Source organism: Thunnus thynnus, chromosome 22 (assembly GCF_963924715.1).
Source record: "Thunnus thynnus chromosome 22, fThuThy2.1, whole genome shotgun sequence".
Lineage (NCBI taxonomy): Eukaryota > Metazoa > Chordata > Actinopteri > Scombriformes > Scombridae > Thunnus > Thunnus thynnus.
Window position 1 is genome coordinate 11,601,802 of NC_089538.1, and position 20,063 is coordinate 11,621,864.

The 20,063-nt window shown below is 40.0% G+C and overlaps 1 protein-coding gene across 9 annotated transcripts in view; it reads left to right on the forward strand.

Moving 5' to 3' along the window:
- LOC137174134 (adhesion G protein-coupled receptor L3-like) overlaps positions 1 to 20,063 on the forward strand; it is a 245,605-nt gene that overhangs the window by 181,771 nt on the left and 43,771 nt on the right. For 7 of the 9 annotated variants that reach the window (XM_067579248.1, XM_067579249.1, XM_067579247.1 and 4 more), the window contains 4 exons: positions 1,843 to 1,881; positions 11,696 to 11,879; positions 16,327 to 16,449; positions 17,885 to 18,090. In XM_067579248.1, coding sequence (XP_067435349.1) covers positions 1,843 to 1,881; positions 11,696 to 11,879; positions 16,327 to 16,449; positions 17,885 to 18,090 — 552 coding nt within the window. The remainder of the gene's footprint in view (positions 1 to 1,842; positions 1,882 to 11,695; positions 11,880 to 16,326; positions 16,450 to 17,884; positions 18,091 to 20,063) is intronic. The other 2 variants (XM_067579252.1, XM_067579255.1) reach the window with 1 other exon arrangement.

Here is a 20,063-nt window from a genome sequence, read left to right on the forward strand (position 1 = left end):
TGCTATATGGCCCAGTGCTGTCAGAGAAAATGATATCCACCATTTCCCTGTGGTCTGGTTCATACTAAAAACAGACCTTGAATTTCAATGTGTTGCTCAGGCACATCTCTTACTCATGGTATCATGTATTATGCTATCAATTTCACTTTGATGTAGCTTAAAAGATGTTATCCATATGCCATGCTCGTCAAAAGCACTACATTTGTACCACTTGATTTTTACTAATGGGACAGGGTAAAATTTCAGTGGGCTGGATCTAAGCTGTGCAGTAAGAGTGCAGGAGATTTTCATTTTTGCTGAACCTGAAGCTAATGCATTTATTCCCCAATTCACAGCAGAGCACAGTAAGGGGCACTCAGGCAAAGCAAGCTAAAATAATACTTTCTGTCTCTTGAGCAGCCAATAGAAAAGCAAACATCAGTGAAATTCTAAATGTCAGTCGTTAATTTGTTGGAGCGGCTTCACTTGTAGAGGAACATGAACACCTGTTCTCAGATAGCTTTATCAAGACGTTTTTTTTTTTTTATTTCATTGCCACAACAGACACAGATGTCCCCATTGAGATTTTAGTGCCAGTTTTTTCCAATGGAGAGGGAAGCAGTAAAGATGGCCAAAACACCCCAGAAGGGATCGTGATGAGCAAATTCACATCGAGGAGCAACTAGAGTTTATAATACCTCCTGAAAAAAAAGGAGTTTCTCATAAAAACACAACATCAAGTCACAGACAACCGCTGTGGTTGAGATTACCGCTGTTGTCTTCAGTTTCTTTTGTAATGATGGCACAAAGAAAAGGACAGCTGGGTTGAGAGGAATAAAAAAAAAGCTTCTAAAACCAGTATAATTTATTCAAGGGGTCAGGGGCTTACCTATGATTTATAAATGTCTGTCCTCTTATATACAATACATTCATGCATCACGGTACATGTAGAACCTATGGAAAAAAAATGGTGTCTCAGCATTGTCTTGTGTTCAAAATCCTTCCCCAAGGAGCCCACAGAACTTTCCTCTGTGCTCTGGCAGTGGCTGATGTTTACCTCCCGAGTTCAATCATTTTGACACAATCTGCAAAGAGCTAAGCGAATTAAAGATTTTTTTTTTGATAGCGAAGCACAATGCGCTCTGCCAGCAGACAATGAAAGGATTGAGTTGGCAAACGGTGAGATCAGTCTCGTTTTCATGATCAAAGGGTAGCTGGCTACGGACTACGGACGGGACCGTTTCCAGAAGAGTGGGCTGTGTTGTAGAGCAAGAGGCTCCTTTATGGGGGAAATGGTACTCTTTGGAGCTAATCTGCATGGGATTTAGCATGGTACCAGAACCTAGATGTTAAGCCACACAGTAGCTCTGTTGGCTACCCTGCTTGTATCAGAACTCAATTAAAATTATTCATTGTCCATGCAGTTCCTACAGCAGTTCTTTGAGCCTGAGCTTCCTGTAATTACTCAGGTATGCTAGATTGTTTTTAGCATCAACTCTCCTTCTGTGGTGGAAGAGGTTCAAAAAATAAACAGTTCTTCTGAGTTCACACATAAAAATAAAAATAGTAACCTTGAAATCACATTTAAGAGTAACAATATGTCAGTGACGTATTCCCACTTGTCTTGTATGTCTCATTTAAGTGCTAATTAACACAAGAGTCTGCTGTTTTTTTCTAGATAAAGTGTAATTAATGTACAGTATACACTGCTTTTCACGTTGTAAAATGCCAACTTAACTTGCAACAGAAGGTGATTTTTTTTGCCCTCTGCCCTGAAACATGTACTTGAAGCACAATTGTTTTTCAAGTGGAAATGTTTGAGTTGTTAACCATTCTCTAACCTGCATTTTCTTTGGGTTGCAGCTGCAGAAAAGAGAGCGTTCTTGCCGGTTTTATGTTCAGGTATTTCGACCAAATTTTCCTCATACCTACTTTCCATTCCCTCATTGTGGCAACTTTGCTGTCATTTTCACCAGCCAATTGAGGTTTGACCTTTTGAAATGAAAAAAAGCAAAGAAACGAAAGATTAAAAAAATAACGGTTTCAAAGTCTGTATACTTTACTAATGCTGATGTTAAATCAAAGGGTCAAATTTCATTAGTGTCATGTCATTTATGTTATGTGCAAGTAAATACCGTCAGTGCCTCCAACTTACCAATTTATGAGTCATGTGTCATATTCTTTCCCTGCATGCATATGTCATGTTATTTGCAACATCTCTAATATGTTTGGCCTGAGCATGAGTCTGAGAATTTCTGTGTTTCAAATGCCAAATATCCATTGTTGATTTCTCAAGTGTCTAAATCGTTTCAGAAACAGCCCCAAAGCTATCACATCAGCACTGCTTTCCAATGAAATATTCCACATAAGTGATAGCATCAGTCAAAAGCTCTCAGGCATGTAACACATTCCTACATTTCTCAGCAAGTGCTTAAGAGCAGAAGAAGTGACCTCATTATACGAGCAAGTCAACTTCTAACTACTAAGTCAGCCAAAGTCCTGGCATGTTATGATTCTCCCTGATGCATAATACATATGTGTCCCAATTTAGGAGGGACTCTGTCGCTTCACTCAGCTACTTCTCAGACTACTGACTGATTTTGTTATCCCTCAGGTGACATTTTAGCTGTCATCTGGATCACTTCTACCTTGACAAGAGAAGTATGGGTTAAGTTTACATCCCTGTTTTCATACAGATGGCTTCAATAAAGCTGCACATTAGAGCCAGATGTTGTTTTAGGTATATGCTCTGCAGCAGTCATGAAAAGCAATATATATTTTGCCTCAATTCTCCTGACATACAATGACATACAAATGGGATATATATGTTTGAGCGTGCTCATATGTGCAAATGGGCGTATTAGTGTGACGTGCTTAACTTATTGTCACCAAATGCCATGAAAGGACCAAAACTATCAACTGGCAATTGCCTATGTAGCCAAAGCCTGATATAGCTTATTCTTCTGTGCCATAGACCTCCATTGTTGTCCAAAATGTATTAAAAACACATCAGTGAGCCACTCTGTTGCCCTGAGGGACATGTTCCTTTATTATGATGAAAATGGGCACTGTTGTTTATTTCGAGTCAATCTCAAACATACCATTCTGCCGCTATAAATACTCACCAGTGCAAATATGTATTCTGTGGCTTAAAATAGTCCCCAACAAAAGTAGTATTTATTCCTGTTTGAGTAACATTTTCCTAAAACTACAGTTTGCAAAATTAAAAGTATATACTGTGTATGTGACATGTTTTTAAAGATTTAAGTCTTCTGTAGGAACAAAGGTGCTTATATCATGTACCAACACTTTTCAGTCATATTAGACAGACGTCATCATTTTCCTTTCAACTGCCGACAGGGTGCTATAGTTTATTCCAAAAATATCAAAATTCATTTTAAGGAATACTTTGACATTTTGTATTCACTTACTTGCTTGTTTTAGGTAGATGCAAAGATTGATACCACTCTCATGTCTGTACGATTAATATGAATGAACCAGCAACTGTTTAGCTTAGCTTAGTTTAGCATAAAGACTGGAAACAGTAACCAAATCCACCTACCAGCACCTTTGAAGCTCATAATTAACATGTTTTATCTCTTTTGTTAAATTTTTATAAAAACTGAAATGTAAAGATGATAAATTGTGATGTTGTCAGGCAACTAACAGATGCCTCAGGAAGTTACTAACATTTTAATTAGTTATACTAGTGCAGTCCCCGTCCAAAACATGCCTGTTTGGAATGGGCCAATTGCTTGGCCTCCAGTATTGCTGCTTCAAGAAAAATGAATACTGTTGATGTGAGGTGTGAATGAGTACATACACCAACAACAGGAAAGAAACTAACATTCAATTATACACTATGTTAAAAAACTGCATTTAAAAATGAGATACATAACAGAAAAAATGTGCATCTAAAATGAAGTGGATCGATCATATTGGGCTCTTAGATTGTTTATTTTCTGTGGCTTCAGTTTCGATCATTTGAGTGGGTATATTTGCTCAAAAGATTTGGGCTTATATGAGACATACAGGTTTTGAAATGCCTGTGGTAAGTAGCCTATGAGTCTTTCCATTCTTGATTAAAAGCTTTGTTTTCGCTGTCTACTTTTCTCTTTTTAGAGCACACGTGAGAAAAAAACTTTTCTCAAGCTCAGCTGATACTAAAAGTGAAAACACTGCAGGCCACTGATTGGTCAGTCATTTATCTCATTCCTGGACTTTCTGTTTCAGAGAAAGCTTTCCACCACTCCCTCTACTTGCTCCGCCGTGCTATCCCCCTCTCTCGTGCGTGCGACTCAGCTGCCCCGATTGAAACACACAGCATTCACACATGAGGAAAAAACAACACCAATTTGTCCTATTGTTCTTTGTATTTATTGCTGCAAGAATTGGATGTATGAGGAGAAATGAGAAACAAGAAAAGGAAAATGAAACAGAAACCAAGAGCGTCTGTTTCCACAGTAAATCACTTGTTGAATGTTTGATGGTTATTTATTCGTGCTTTAGAATGTAACCACCATGAAATAATCAGAAAATAACGTTTTATTTCACATCATTCTCGTCATTCACAGTCTTTCTCTCTCTCAGAGAAAACTTTCCACCACTGTCTCTCCTCACCAGCCTATCTCTCTCTCTCTGTCGCTCGCTCACAGCGCCCAGAAGCCCCGCCCCACTGCTGCAGAGCGGAGCCGCTCACTGATCTCTAGTTTATTCAAAGTTTATTAATATTGCATGTCCAAATTGGACCAAATTTGACACTGCATGTCCTTGGGTCCCCAGCAACACACCTGCCAAGTGTTAAGTAGATTGGATGAACGTTATTGAAGATATGCAAAGGACATACATACAGACATACATACATACATACATTCATACATACAGATTGAGAGACAGACAGAGTCCTTGCTTTATAGTCAGATAACTTAACGTTAAATGGTGAGCTAACCAGCTGCTAGCTGTAGCTTCATATTCACCAAACAGGCATGTGAGTGGTATCATTCCTCTCATATAACTCTTGACAACAAAGCAAATTAGAGTATTTCTCAAGATATAACCATCCCTTTAAAAAAAAAAAAAAAAAAAGCTGAAAACAAAAGTGCACACAAAGCTGTACTCTCTTAGATCTTTTGTGCTGGCATCTGAGTTCATGTTTTTCATGAATACTATGAGGATATATTGTATTCTATCATATGTGACTGCAGAAAACTTCTCAGCTGTGCATCTCCTCCTCTGTTATGTCCCCTCGCTGGGTTGACAAATTCAAACAACACTGAAGTACTTTCACTTGACGAACCGGAATAATGGAGCAACATCTGTGGCCTTAGGTAAACACAGGCATTGACTGCACGCGCTGCCAGGCTTTGAGGGACTTTCATTGATTAGGGAAATTAGGCAATGTTTTCTCCAACGGGGCCCTGGTGGCTGACATAAGTGGGATTAACAGAGGAATACAAAGCAAATGAGAGGCGCACCTGCCTTTGCGCTAAGACCACACATGATGCTGAAAACAGACTTCAACAGTACATTGGGAAAAGGCAGATTGTGTGAGTGCAGGTGTGGTTGTGGTGAAGGAGGGACGTTCTTCTAGTCCCAAATACGATACAGGGCTTGTGGTTCATGTCTAAATGAGATTAGGAGTCTCAACTTGATGGAGGGCGTTTATCTTGTTTAAGTGGTAAACAAGTAGATGACACTTCAGTTCACCTGGTACCGAGGTCTTGATCACGTTAAGATCATCAGGGAGTTTGAGTACAAGGAGCTTTATTTGCTGTTTCAGTTACATATTCACGAGTGGTTCAACCTGCAGTCCTCTCCCTGCCATAGTTGATCAGAGGCAGATGAAACAATGATTAATCATGGCTACATCTGAATTTTTCTTGGTTGTTCATGAACAGTGATTTCTGCTACTTGTCACAGCCACTTTAATCCCACTGAACAGGATGTGGCCTTGATAAAGCTACAAAGGATATAATGATCAACTCCCTATGTTCTGCATTCCCCCTGCAGGAATTTTCTTTGTTGTGCCCTTTGATTTTGAACAAATATGATAAAAATGGCGTCCTGCCTCCCGTGCTTTTGGTCATTAATAGCAGCTTGTTCATAGGTAGTGACATTATGGTCACCCAATTACTGTGATTATGTCCATCCATGTTGTACCAAGCTATAGTGAAACACGCTAGCTCTGCTTGGCTTCTTCCTCTGGCATGTATTTTGTTTTAAAGCAAGTTGGTGTTGTGGGATTTACAGAAAAAAATTCTGCTTTGAATACTCTGAGCCAATTCTGCTATAAATGATCAGAAACAATATCCCATTCCTTAGTTGGTGCCAAGTGATTGTGAATGTGCAGGATACAGGGAGGATATTGAGCTCCAAGCCCTCATTAAAATGACACCTTAGCATGCACAGATGACCAGGGGGAGTGTCACAGTGCGGGATGACCTTAGAGCAGGCGGAACGAAGGGAGGCTCCTCATTCAGGAATGTAACAAGATGATAAAATTTCCCTGGTAGTCAATTTGTTGAAAGATGAAGATAACCACATCCTCATAAACACAGACCTCCTCATCTGGCCCGCAGTGCAGAGTTCTGCTTGAATAATCTATGTGCCGTTTCTGCTCACAGTGGAGAGAGAGTGTAAGAATCTCAGGAATATTCAGGATTTTTTCCAGTATGGTGTAATGTTTCAGATGAGATTTTAGTAGTTTATTTAGGCCATACACAAACAGTACATTAATACATACCTTATTCTCACATTCAAGCCAATTAAGCAGGGTTGTAATTGCTTATACCTTGACAGATAACATGGTAAATTCAATTTAGGACTATTGAATGTTTGTATGAGTGGGTCCCTGTTTTGTTTGTATCCTCTGCTGTTTTTTTGGAGCAATTTTAAGTTAGAGTCAGTGAAGCTCAACTTCTACTGCATATTTTTCTAATGAAAAGCCCATCAGAAATGAGAGGGATTATTCTCTTTGAACAACTGGAAACAATTTGCGAATAAAAAACAGCATTTCTGCTAGAGAAGAGAAACTGGAAGCAGCGGCGGTGAGTGTGACGTGACTGTTGATGGAGTCAATGCTGTAGAGATATACATCATACCGAATTTATCAAGAGTCATCAAAGTGCTGATCAAGACGAGAGGAAGTGTTGAGTTTCATCAACAGCAAACAGCTTCAACAGCATATTAAAATGGCAGCAAATAAGAAAACAGGGCGGCCTCTTTCTAAAATACAATAAAATATACTTATGAAACAGGAAATGTGAAATAAAGGCTTGTCTCTAAAATAAGCCTCTTTTGAATAAATGCCTAATTCTCTCTGTAGTTGAGCTAAAAAGCCAGTACATACATAATTGTGCAGTAGTAAGATTAAACTTAAGACATAAGACTAAAAGCAAAAAGGTAATTCCTCTGTCACTCACAGACACAACCACCCACTTACTAGAGAGAGAAGGCATCATGAATTATTAAATAAGACGGTTGCAGAGATTCTCAAAAAAGACAGATGATTTTGCTAGCAGGTAAAATGAAGCTGGCAAAAGAAAGTCAGAAATGATGTTTCACCTGTGCCAAGAAACATCTAGTCAGATGTAAGAGGACAGAGAAAACAAGATATCCCACCTTGTTTGTGTTCTCTCCCTCCCCCCCTACCCCCATTTTGAGATCAGCCTTCACCGTCAGTGAGAGAAACCAACTGGCCAAGAGGAAGGGAGGAGAAATGAGGGGATGAGAGAGGAGTGCACACAGAAAGCCGACCAGCAAGCGAGACAGAAAAGGAAGAGGGAGATCAGCCTCAGCCAGAATCAATTTCCCAGACCCAGAGTTCATTTCATCAATCAGCACACAGATAGAAGCGCACACACCACGGGTTGGCTTGGACTCGTGCCAAGCTCACGCTAATGTCCACCTCTCCCTTCCTTCCTCGTGCAGTGGTATAAATGGCCCGTGCAACTGCAGCTTTTCACGCCCGGTCATCATCCTTGTTCCAAGTGGAACGTTCCAGCAGTGACTTGAGTTAACGATTAGCATTTCCTCATCTACCAGGAACTAGAATATAGGTTTATACTGCCGGGTCACATTTAGCACAGGAAAATAAAGTAGCAAAAAAAAAAAAGTGGTTAGGAGTGTGCAGCATCAGAGTGAGTGGTGGTACATTTGATAGATGGAGTGGCAGTGCGCTAACAGCAGTAAAATTGCAGTGAGCCAGCATCGCATCTCCATGACTCAACTGCACAGACTATGATGATGGTGGTGGTGTGCTGCTCTGTTGAACCCCCCCCCCCCTTACCCACCCACCATCACACACTCTCCTTCACTGCCTTTTTTTCCCCACAGAGGCTAGAAATGATACTGTTCTCACATTGATCTCATGAAATTTTGCAGAATGAGCCCGACACTTTCAAGATGCAAATAACCTCCTCTGTGGATGAAAAGCAAGAGAAACAAGATTCTCCATATGGGAAAGGATTACATAGAGGAAATACAAATACAAACAGGCAAGGGTTTGACATCAAAACATAAAGTGAAGGCACAGAGGGCCAGTTGGTAAATTGGTAATATAGATGTTTTCCCATCTAAAATAATAATTAAACTGTAGAAGACATTATTTCTAGCCAAGTTGTTCTTATTTAAACATAACAAGGCAATTTTCAGACTCACAATAACACCAGCTCCTCAGTTCAATTTCAATTGGATCACTGCGATGACACCTGTTGACGAGGGGGCAAGTTTATATAAATGCTTGTAACAGCCAATTCCTGTAACAAACCTATGAGCTGCTACCAGAATGTATCCCCCCACCACAGCTGGGCAAGCAACCACATTCCGGTCAAATAGAAATAGGGAATTTCGTACTAAATAGTCCATAACTTTGGAAGATAATGCCTCAATTTAGCTAACGGTGGCTGTAATTTTGCCCCTCATCTCTTAAAATGTCGCTTATTAGCTTCTGCGCCATTACGGAGCGTAGGAATGGTTAAAACAAAGACCTTTTTCCACATGCATATGAGCACATAAGTATTGTGTAAACACAGACTTCAAAAACCCCAAACATATCATAAGTCGTATTAAAATCTGGCATTCCTCAGTGATAGCTTACAGCACTGTAGGCAGCTGAACAAAACACTCAGGGACTCAAGGCAATAACACAGAAAACAGACGTTTTTCCATTCAATATGACCTTTAACTGAAGTTATTTTACTTATCTAAATTGTTGATAACAGTTGGTAAACCGTTTTACAGGACAATGACAGAAAAATGGCCCAATTTAACGTCGGGCCACTCAATACTTTTATGATGAAGGAATGCAATTTCTCCAAGCACACTCAAGTGTGCTTTGGAATTCCTTTCATTGTATTCAGGCTGCAGCAACACTGCTGCCAACAAATAGTTCCAAAACAAGCCTGATATCGGCGATTGTAGACGCACAAGTAACGATACGAGTTCTGTTTTCGTATCTTTTACATTGCGCTGCATGGAATATGTTGAAGATGTGGTAATTGTCATCACTCACTTGGCTTCCAACATAAAGACATTACTCAGCTTTATTGTTTTTATTCGGTTGATCTTACAAATGCCTGAAGGTCCGGTAAGAAACTGATCTTTATTCCAATATAAATTACATCCTACACCCTATGTACCCTGCCCTCGGTTGTTTTACTCACTCTTGTTTATCAGTTATCCATCGCATATCAAGTTCCTGACCCACCCCTAGGGCTTTGGGGGGAGATACTTATCCACCTTGTTCTTTCTGTATATCTCCTCTGCATGTGAAAAATGCAAGAGAGCCTCCCCTCTGCAAGTCCATCAATTCTTTCCTCTGAAGAACCATTATTTCAGTTTTTTAAGAAGTGCTAGAAAAAGAAAAAGAAAAAAATCTTGCTGTAGTGAACAAAAAAAAAAAAAAAGTCAGTGCCTGAAGAAAAAGAGCGCCTTAATTGAGAGTGAATCAACCTCTGCCTCTAGCTGAATGTCAAAAGGTGTGATTGGAGATTGGCTGCAGATAATGAATAATTACATTAAAGTTGGTAGACTGCCTCTGCCTGTGCATGTGCCCGCAAGTTTGTGTGTATTTCTGTATACTAGCAGGTGCAGAGGTGTGTTTTCTCTCTTGCATCAGTCTCTGTGTGTGTGTGTGTGTGTGGTTGTGTCTTGGTGTGGGTGTGGGCGGCGAAATGTGTGCAGGGTATGTTTTGAATGAGGAAAAGCCAGCTGGTGCTATTTGAAATTCTCAGCCAGTGCCAGTGAGTTGAATACAATCATCCCTCCGTCTCCTCTTGCTATCACATTGATTCGAAACAAACACACAACTTAACATTATAAGGTAATTTAGGGGTCCATTACACTTATGCTTTGTGACTGTAAAGTCTGTCCTGGTTGCTTTTTTTCCCCCTTTTTTTGAACAGGAATTAATTTGATAAACTCAAGCACATGATTTTTCTTATCGCCTTTGGTTTTATACCCATGACTCTTTTTGGAGTCATTCTAAACCTCCTTTTCATAATCCATTGATCAAAAAAGGGGATCTAAGTGCAGTGAAGTAAATTCCTGTTAGAGGAGTTCTGTTTTTTACATACATACATCATACTGCAGCCTCCATCTTCAAGATGTCACAAGTGTGTACACTGGCTTTTGAAGAAGAGCAAAGGGAATACATGAAGGCGGCTGCGATTCTTCAAAATCTGAGCAAATTTTTTTTATCAGATGTATGATTTCCTCTGTGGAGTGTGGAAATGTTACTTCTATCACCAGTGCAGGAAGTCTTTGAAAATTATGCATTTGACCACCTGCTGCACTGTAATGGGTTAGGGTTAGGGTTAGAAATAGCTTCTTCTTCTTCTTCTTTTTTTTTTTTACCAGGGGCAGTCAGGCTCATTTTGCTCTTTGGAACAGTGGTAGCGGGAAGGAATTGCTTTGCTTGACCAATTAGTATTCCATTCATAAATCTTGCCATTGGCATTTTTAAATCTTTAATGGCTCTTAATTTTTCATCTTGTCTTGAGAATGTTCTTGTTTCTTCCTTGCTTATGAGCTTCAGCATTGTTGTGAGGAGATTAAAGAAGGCATAATAGTTGTTCGATGCCATTAATATGCAAGAGAGAGTTGAGCTGAATGGTTGCAGCTACCAGCGAAATGCCTTTTGCAGTACATCCATTGGCTTTTGGAACTGAGTGTCTCAATGTTGTGGTATTTTTTTTTTCCCCTCACAGTGCTTTTGTGTATTGGGATTGTCTGTATGGAAGAACATTTATCACACCAATTAAAGGCTCTAGCCTCAAGTCATGTAAGAATTGGCCTCCAGTCTTGTAAGCACTGGCTCTGATTCATTTGCATGATTAATTTGTCCTGTAGATAAAAAAGAGACAGCAACTAAAGCAACCTAACAACATATCCAATGTCATTATAGATTCAGGTGTTGCCGCTACTACTTGATGATCCATGTCCAAAGGCATAACTTGTAAATGATTTGGAAAAAGCTCATGAAATTGCTTAGTAGAAAGATGATTATGGAATTTTAAGTTCAAATGAAACAGAGGACAAAAAGCCTTTCATGCTTCTTCCTTGCACAATCCCACTGGACTGTATGATTTGTTTTCCAGTCCTGAAGTCTCTTTGATCTTCCCTCACTCATACCGTTTACCAAATCACCATGTCAAACAACAGCAGTCCCAGACCAGCTTAGCTTCTTTTCACTAAATCTATGATTTGGACTCCCCAGGCCATGGTGGAGACGGTCAACAATCTGCTGCAGCCGCAGGCCCAGGCAGCATGGAGGGAGCTCAGCACAGGCGAGCAGCTGCGGGCCGCCACCATGTTGCTGGATACGGTGGAGCAAGGGGCCTTCGTTCTGGCTGACAACCTGCTCAAGACGGACATTGTGCAAGAGAACACTGACAACATCCGTGAGTATAAATATATTCGTTAGTTGTGTTTCTTCACATGCTAATGTCGCTTACTGTTACTTTTTCTCTCCTGATACTGATCCAGATACCTAAATTAAGGGTATTTGCCAATACTGGATACTGATCTGATACAAAGCGCTCTCTTTTCCCCAAGTTTTAAATCTGTATAACACTTCCTCACTGCATGGAACAATTTTTGGCAACGTTGTCACCTTATTGTGAAGCACATACAGAAAGTTATGAGTAGCAGCAGTTGCTTAACACCTCAAAATTAGGAGTGGAAAACAGAAAATATTAAGGTTTTCAATGTGGCTTGTCCCAGTCATAGACTGTATATAAAGATGGTAGCGAGGTGTGATGTCACCCATTGGTTTGCATTGGAGCTGGTTTGAAGGTAGGTATCATAATCAACATTAAACTTACCAAAATATTGTGACAATAGTCCAACTCAACAGACCTCAAAGCTACGATAAATTTTCAAATCTTATTAACAGAGCAATAATTTCCAAAAGGACCACCAGCATTTGGCGATTGAGACCACAATGACTCGTCAAAAAAATTATTGACTTTGAAGTCTGAATGGGAGTCAGTTGGAACCAGCATCTAGCAGCCGTCAATGGCATTGTCCTTCTGCATTGGTTCAGCCTCAAGCCATGGTACAGTAGTTGCCACTTAGTCCTGATCCACTTAGTAAGGTCAATATTAGGGCCTTGGATTGGGGTATCCCTACTTACTGTATATACAATATATGCAAACGAAATGTGCTTGCTTTGTGGGGGTATAATTATATAGAAATCTCTGTCTTTCGCAGATATTAGAAATAATGATAATAAAAATGTTTGCTAGCAAATTGGTTGTTTGCATGAGTAAACCAGTTTGGACAAAACTAAGTACATTTTTCCTCAAGGTGCTGGAAAACAGATTATTAGCTCAGCTGGAAGACTCAGCATCGTCAATTATGAGATTTAGACAATTAGAGGCTAAAATTGAAGAGCTGAATGTTTGGTTCAGCCTTTATAATGTTTTCTATTGGTGCTCTCTCAAGTGTCTGAATTGTTTTATCCTTCACTGGTCTTGCCGGTTGTACAGAGGTTACAAAGTTCACCAAACAGCTATTGATCCGGGGTGCTCTCATATCGACAGCTGAGCTCTTGAGGCTGTAGAACAAGTGTGACGGTCACTGGATTAATGCTTCCTCCCTCGCAGGAGGTTAAGTTTGGCAGGGCTGCTTATGGCTGATGGCAGTCAGCTGTAAATTGACAATTATCTGAAATGATTGTGTTTATATTCATGTCAATTATCAGCCGGAATACACCACTCGTCTTGCAGATCAGGGATCAGTGCTCATTATTCAGTGTATAAATACCGAGTTAGCACAGATAATAGAACTTCTATCATCAACGTTTCCCCACGTGGTGCTTTTCAGAACCGGATACATCAGCTGTTGAAAAGTGGAATTTATTAAATCTGCAGTTTATGTTGAGAACCATTTACAAAAGGTATGGTGACTAGGGCAAGGGGAATTAAGAAAAAATAATGTTATGATGCATTGCCCTCTTCTCCGAACAAGGTTTTTTTTTTTTTAAAGATCCTGCTGCCATGGCAACCTAAAAATATAGGTCTACTGACTTAAAAGGAAGCAAGCGTAAGGAGAATTAATAAAATGGATTTTATTGTATCTGGCACACAATTCATCTGGGTATTAAGGAGATTCTGGGCTCATTTGGAGGGAGAGTGAGACGATCCCTGCACAACTCAAGTGAGATTTTATAGCACATAGTGGTAGTCTGGTTAATTATGTGCCGGTGACATGTTTACTAGGCCTTATCTCTCTGTTTGCTCGGCTCATTTTTTTTCATCCAGTTGGCTTTGTTGGCTCCTGCAATCCCTCATGCCACGCAGGGTAGTTAAATGAGGACAAGGAGGCCATTTAAACATTGGTAATCACCGCATCAGCTAATTATTGATTTCTCACACTGAAGTACGTGTAAAGTGAAGGGTTTTGTGTGTTCAGGTGTACTGTAGCTCGCACACCTTGCACCTGGTGACATGCTTTTAATGTCAGGGGGAGCCGGTTTTCTTGCTTTTAAGTGAATCCTGAACAGTGAGAAAGCCTTGTTCCAATTTTAGGCCCAAGCTGATAATGAGATCTATTTTCTTCGCTTTCAAAGAAGAGGGATATTTCCTCACCCATTGTGTTTGTGTTTGTGTTTACTCGTCACAGTGCATGTGCTCGTCTGGGGCTTTGTCTGCGCAAGTGTGCTTCTCTCTGCATGATAATCTTATGAACAGATTTCTGCCGATTAGCGTGTTATTTAAACCGGCTTTGAAGGTATAGCCTTTGGGTCCAACAACTACTATGGCATCAAAGAAATTCCCTAAAGCCCATCGTAAGCTCTTTTACACAACCACCCAGGGAAAAGCGAGTGAGAGAGGGAGAAGAAAAATGCTTCCTTTATTTAAAAGGCAGGCTTGGAATCCAGGGAATCGTGAACTATCTGGGGTATTGTCTTAGCTAAGTTGAATAGGAATGTATCACCGAAACCCCCTGGCCTTTGCGAAAGCACAAGAGAATGTTAATACAAAGGGGTTTTTTTCTTTTTTCTTCTTTTAAAGGAAAAATATGGGAAGCCTTGGTATGAGAACAGATACAAAGGGAGGATTAAATGTGGCCTCTTTGTAGCTTTTCGTGGGCACTAACCTTTATCAAAGTCAGAGGTGTCATAGTCCACTGACATCAGATCGTCAGCTGAATACCTTATCAGAATTAATGAAGTTTCTATTTCTTACCCTTGATGAAACTGTGTTTCAAGTTTAGAATCTCCGATACAGATCAGCCAGTTTATGTGTTGTGATCTCCAGCGACACCATATTTCGCTGTGGTTGTAGAGTACAACTCAAAGCAGTTTCACACTAGTCTGAAATCGGTTATGACATCAGTGTTATTGCAACTAATCAATATCTTTGTATTGACAATGGATTAAATGACTATGTATAATGTGAAAGGGATCATTCATAGTGACAAACCCACCCAGAATTATCACCAGACTCTACAGTTCACCTCAGCTCTGTGGAGATTTTTAGCGTCTTTCAGCTCATTGTTTTGGTTTTACGTCCCGAAACTATTGTTTTGGTTGAGTCTCACCATTCTCATCAACCTAGTTTCCAGCCACAGGGGCAGCTGAATAATCGTAAGACCATCCCTGTGAGGTGGTTTTAGTGATTTGCAGATAGCATCTAACCATCTACTGTATTAGAACTGGGCAAAATGAAGTTGAAAAGTATTTTTAGACATCTAGATTACATACAACCTTTGTTTTAACAGCATTTATGTTATGATTTGAGACAGCATAGGTGGGGAGAGAAAGGGGGTAATGACGTGCAACAACTGGGCTGAAATCAAACCCAGGACATTACAGTTATGCAGTTTGCACCTTAACCCTTACTATTTGTACAATAACGGTTGAAAGCTGCCACAAAGTGCCTTATTTACTTCTACCTGCAACCCGAGTATAGTCTATAAGGCTCACATTTTCTTTTGGAATATGACATTTGTGCAAATCTTTTCCGTATTTCTGCCTAGTAATGAGTCAGTGGTTTCATCTTGGTGCATAGGAAGTTAATGTGACATTTAGGAATGCCTAGACTTCACACAGGTCACCGGTACTTGAGATGAGAGAACACTCGACTGCTTTATTAAACTGAATTGTATCATACCATAATAACTTTGATGGAGTGAGCTTTTTATTTCACCCAGGCTCCTATCAGCAGCTCAATTTACTCTGCTGTATGACGGCAGAGTCTTTGAACCATAAATTAGGAGCTTGCTTCAGACACAACAGCTGTTGAGCTGCCGCAGAAGCAAGCTTGTCTTCCCTCGCTGGTCTTTATCTCCTCCTTGTATCTCTCGCTCTGTGTGCTCTTCAAGAAAAAAAAGATTCCTTGAAATGAAGGCGTCTTTTCTTTCTGAAGGGCAAAGAAAGCCTTTGTTTTTACATTTTAAGAGGAAATAATGTCACCTAAACACTTGATAGTCACTTGATTAAGAAGCCTATAGTAAGACACTGACCTCCCCTGCACACAAAGAGCTGAGAGGAAGGTAGTCCTTCAAAGTGACATGAGTAAAGAAAGAATGTTGCACTTGGAGCTCTTTAGAAAAGCACTGATTAATAAAATCAGGTCCTACAGAAGGAAGGTTTTTTAATCAGAGACATGATTGAAGTTTGAAATTTGCATATTGCTACATTCTGTTATAGTTGTTAGGTCTTTGCCAGATAGGAATAATAACACACTTCACACAGAGGTCAAGTGCAAAGCATTTAAAAGTTTTGTTATTTTTTTGAATGAATGCAAGTACTTTTTTATGTATATTAGCTTGCTTATAATACAAAAGCTGTCACTGATTATTAAATGTTGTCTTGCTTGTGTCCATTCTGTATATGTGCAGAGCTGGAGGTAGCAAGGATGAGCACAGATGGGAATCTGCCTGATCTCAAGTTCCCACAGACCGGAGGACAAGGCAACTCTATTCACCTCTCTGCTAACACGCTAAAGCAACACGGAAGAAACGGTGAGTGGTCAAAGCTTTGAATCTCCTTTTAGTGGTTCACTATTGTTGATTTGAAGTGTGATCATGTCTTCAGTTGGTGTATTATTCAGGTATGTGATTAAAAAAACAAAGAAAATATGTGCCTCAGCTATAATAGAAATATTGTTGTATTTGAAAAACGTTTTGGTGCGCAAGATCTACTATAATCAAAATGCCTTTTGGTTATTTATTCTTTTCTACTTCTGGATGTCACACTGCATGGGACTGCATCGGTTTTGTGGGAATTTCATCCCAGATGCTTGTGAATAACTTTCAATTTGCTGCCCAAATCCTTTGTTGGACAACATAAAAAGCACATGGACTGTTCTGCAGTCTTCAAACAGAGCCCTGGCTGTAGAATTAGTTACATTCAAGCACTGCCTCTAAACTGTAAATGAGGCAGTTAGACACAATACATAGCTATCTTCGGGAGCAATGCAGTCCCCACTTTTAGACTTTATTATCAGTTCATGCAAATCACAATCGACTCAAACTGCGCCCGTGGCCTCTCAGCTGGATGACTAAGTCCATGTCCAGCCGTGCCCAGGCAGATCATTATAGCAGGGTGGTGGATATTTCCCTGTCATCCGGTGCTATAGCACCCAAATTGTTTTCTTTTCATCTGACTGAGTGATCTCAGTCACAGCGGGAGGGAACTTTCTTTCATATCGGTGCTCAAAAGTGAGACGGCAGGAGGGGAAAGAAATGCGTATGAGAGAGAAAGAGGGGAGGAAATTATTAACAAGAAAAATGCTCGCCTTTGTCACTGCCAATGGAAGTATGGTAACCAAATTTTTGGACGCTGAATAAAAAACTGTTTGTTGATGCAGGAAAGGTTTTTTTTTTTTCCTTTTTCTTCTTGCAGAACTATTTTGGCAACCTTGACAAAGGTCTCTTTTTTGACAGTTTTGCTATATACATTTTCCGAATCTTGTGTTAACAAAGCTTCAGCTGAATGGTTATTTTCTTTCTCCAGCATTGCAAAAATTCAATACTCCTATTTATGCCGTATAAAAAGCATTCAATTGGGCTCCTTGCTCCTTGATAGACTACACATGGAAGAACAAACATTCAAATGGACCATCATATGAATTCTTCCCAGCACTGTACATACACTATGGGGCTTGGGCTCTTAGTCCCAAGTAAGGGAAATTTTACTGCTACAGCATAAGATATTATTTTAGACAGTAATGCTCTTCCAGCTTTGTGGCAACAGTTTGGGGAAGACTCTTTGCTGTTTTAGCAGGACAATGCCCCAATGCACAAACCTGCAACCAGGTTCCAAAATCTTTCTAAGCTTTCTAGGAAGAGTGGAGGATGTTTTAGCAGTATACTAGCAAGATGTTAAACAATCACATATGGCCAAACAGTGTATTCTTTGTTCAAATTGTCACTCTCCCCTATTGTCCTCTTGCAGGTGAGATTAGGATAGCCTTCGTCCTGTACAAACACATCGGGGTCTACCTTTCAACGGAGAATGCCAGCATGAAGCTGGGCAGTGAAGCAATGGCTACCAATTACTCTGTCATTGTCAACTCACCGGTTATCACGGCTGCCATCAACAAGGACTCAAACAAAGTTTACCTCTCTGACCCGGTCATTTTTACCATCAGACACCTACAGGTAATTTTTATGTCTGCGTATCTGAATTGAGACATATTTTATTTCTGCTTTGATGTGACTGCTTACTGTGTTTAATGTGCATTTTGTCTATTTCTCTTTCACTTACGCACACACTTTCTTGACAGAAACCTTTCATCGCAATTTTCCTTTATCCCTGAAGCACAACAAAAAAAATCACAAAACCCAGGCCTCACACAAAGAAAATTAAGTTTATGAAAAAGATAGTTTTATTCAAAGAAGCGTGTGAAAAACTCAATTGAGGAAAGCAAAATTGCTCACAAGGTGATTTGGAGGAATGCATGTTGTGTTTTTATTAGTTTTAACAAATACCAGTCTGATCTCCTGAACAAATATCAGTCATATTGAGCCTCACTGGAGGCTGCTTAGTCATTGCAGGGAGTCGCAACTTCTCCCTCTTGACTCCATTATCTTCTCCACACTCTGCTACCCTCGGAATATCCCTGTTTTGTCTATGAACAGCGCCTTCAGCGATTATTAGGGATGTTGAACAACCATAAGAGAATTGCGGCGGGTCTCATGTGTGGGAGGGACCTGGAAGAAAGCAACAAGGGCAGAAAAAAAAGCACAGAGCAGAGAGGGATGGAGAGAGTAAAAGGACGATAGCTTATGAGTGTCAGAATTAAATGGTGGGAAAATGTCAGGGGCAATGTCAGCTCTGTTATTGCTGTGTCACCTGCCTTAAGTGTAATTTGTAATTTGGACTCTAGATTCAGTAATTTTACTGTTGATCTAATGTTGAGGCACTGGCGTTTTTATACCCGTTTCTTGCTCAGATCAAGTCATCTTCAAATAAAACAGTGCCCTTTTGGAAAAGTGTGCTTTCTGCGCTGTAGCTTTTCGGCTTACAACAGAAGAGTGTACCAAGACAGCTGCTGCTGGAAATGTCATTTCATCATGTTAAAAGTGCCATAAACATACGGACATTTACATACAGAATACATTTTTGTGTAAACTGGGGGCTATACAATTAATCATACAATAACAATGATCACAGTTTGGGCTTCCACAATTAATTAATCATAATTGGATGCAATATTGATGTTTTGTGTATAAAGTAGTTGCTTTGATGCATCACATCAAGAGCTCCCTCTTCTCTGGTAAACTGGTAAACCAATCAGAGGTGTTGTTATGAGAACGCTCTGATTAACAGGTCTCTACTTCCCAAGCATGGCTGTGGCTGCAGGCAAGAATATTTTCATTTTTTTTCTATAGACACATACTCCTTTTGATTTGATGTACACTACTGTATTATTATTATTGCAGCTACTACATGGAGCAAATTGTATGCATGACATACTGCATGCATTATGCTTCCTGACAGAATCAAAGCTATTAATTATTTATCTCAGGTAGTTTGAGTCTCCATATCTCGACTCTGCTACCGAGCACGGGTTCCTATTTTTTTGGCTTCCCATAGTTAAGTTCCACTCTCAACCATGATATTTTGGATCACTGGTCTTCTGGGATGATGATGTGTCCTCTAGTTACTGTTTCGCTTCCTTGCTTCCCTACTTAATGGGACCAATTAAAGTCATTAATGGGACAGAGGGTCATGCTGTCTTCTTGCTGTGGAATATTTTACACAGGGTTTGGTGTGTGAAGGGTAAGCTCAATCAGCTGCAAATTTACATTCAGAGAGGATAAACCTTATTAGACTAATTACCCTACTGTGAAACTGTGAAACTATGAAAAACTACATCTCCTCACAGTGTTTATTGTAAGAAAGCAGATGCGTTTAACCTTGAAGGCTGTGACTGACAAAGGAAAGGATCGTCAGTGTGCCCCCCTTTCTTTCCAAAGCCACAAAAGAAATTGGGCTCAAGAGGAAAGGCATTTGATGTATCTATTTATCAGCGGTTATGTTTTGTTGTGCTTGTGTGTCACCCAACCTCAGTGTCGTGGATGACTTTTATAAAATGGCAAGTGAGATAGCGGGGAGGCGCTCGTCGTCA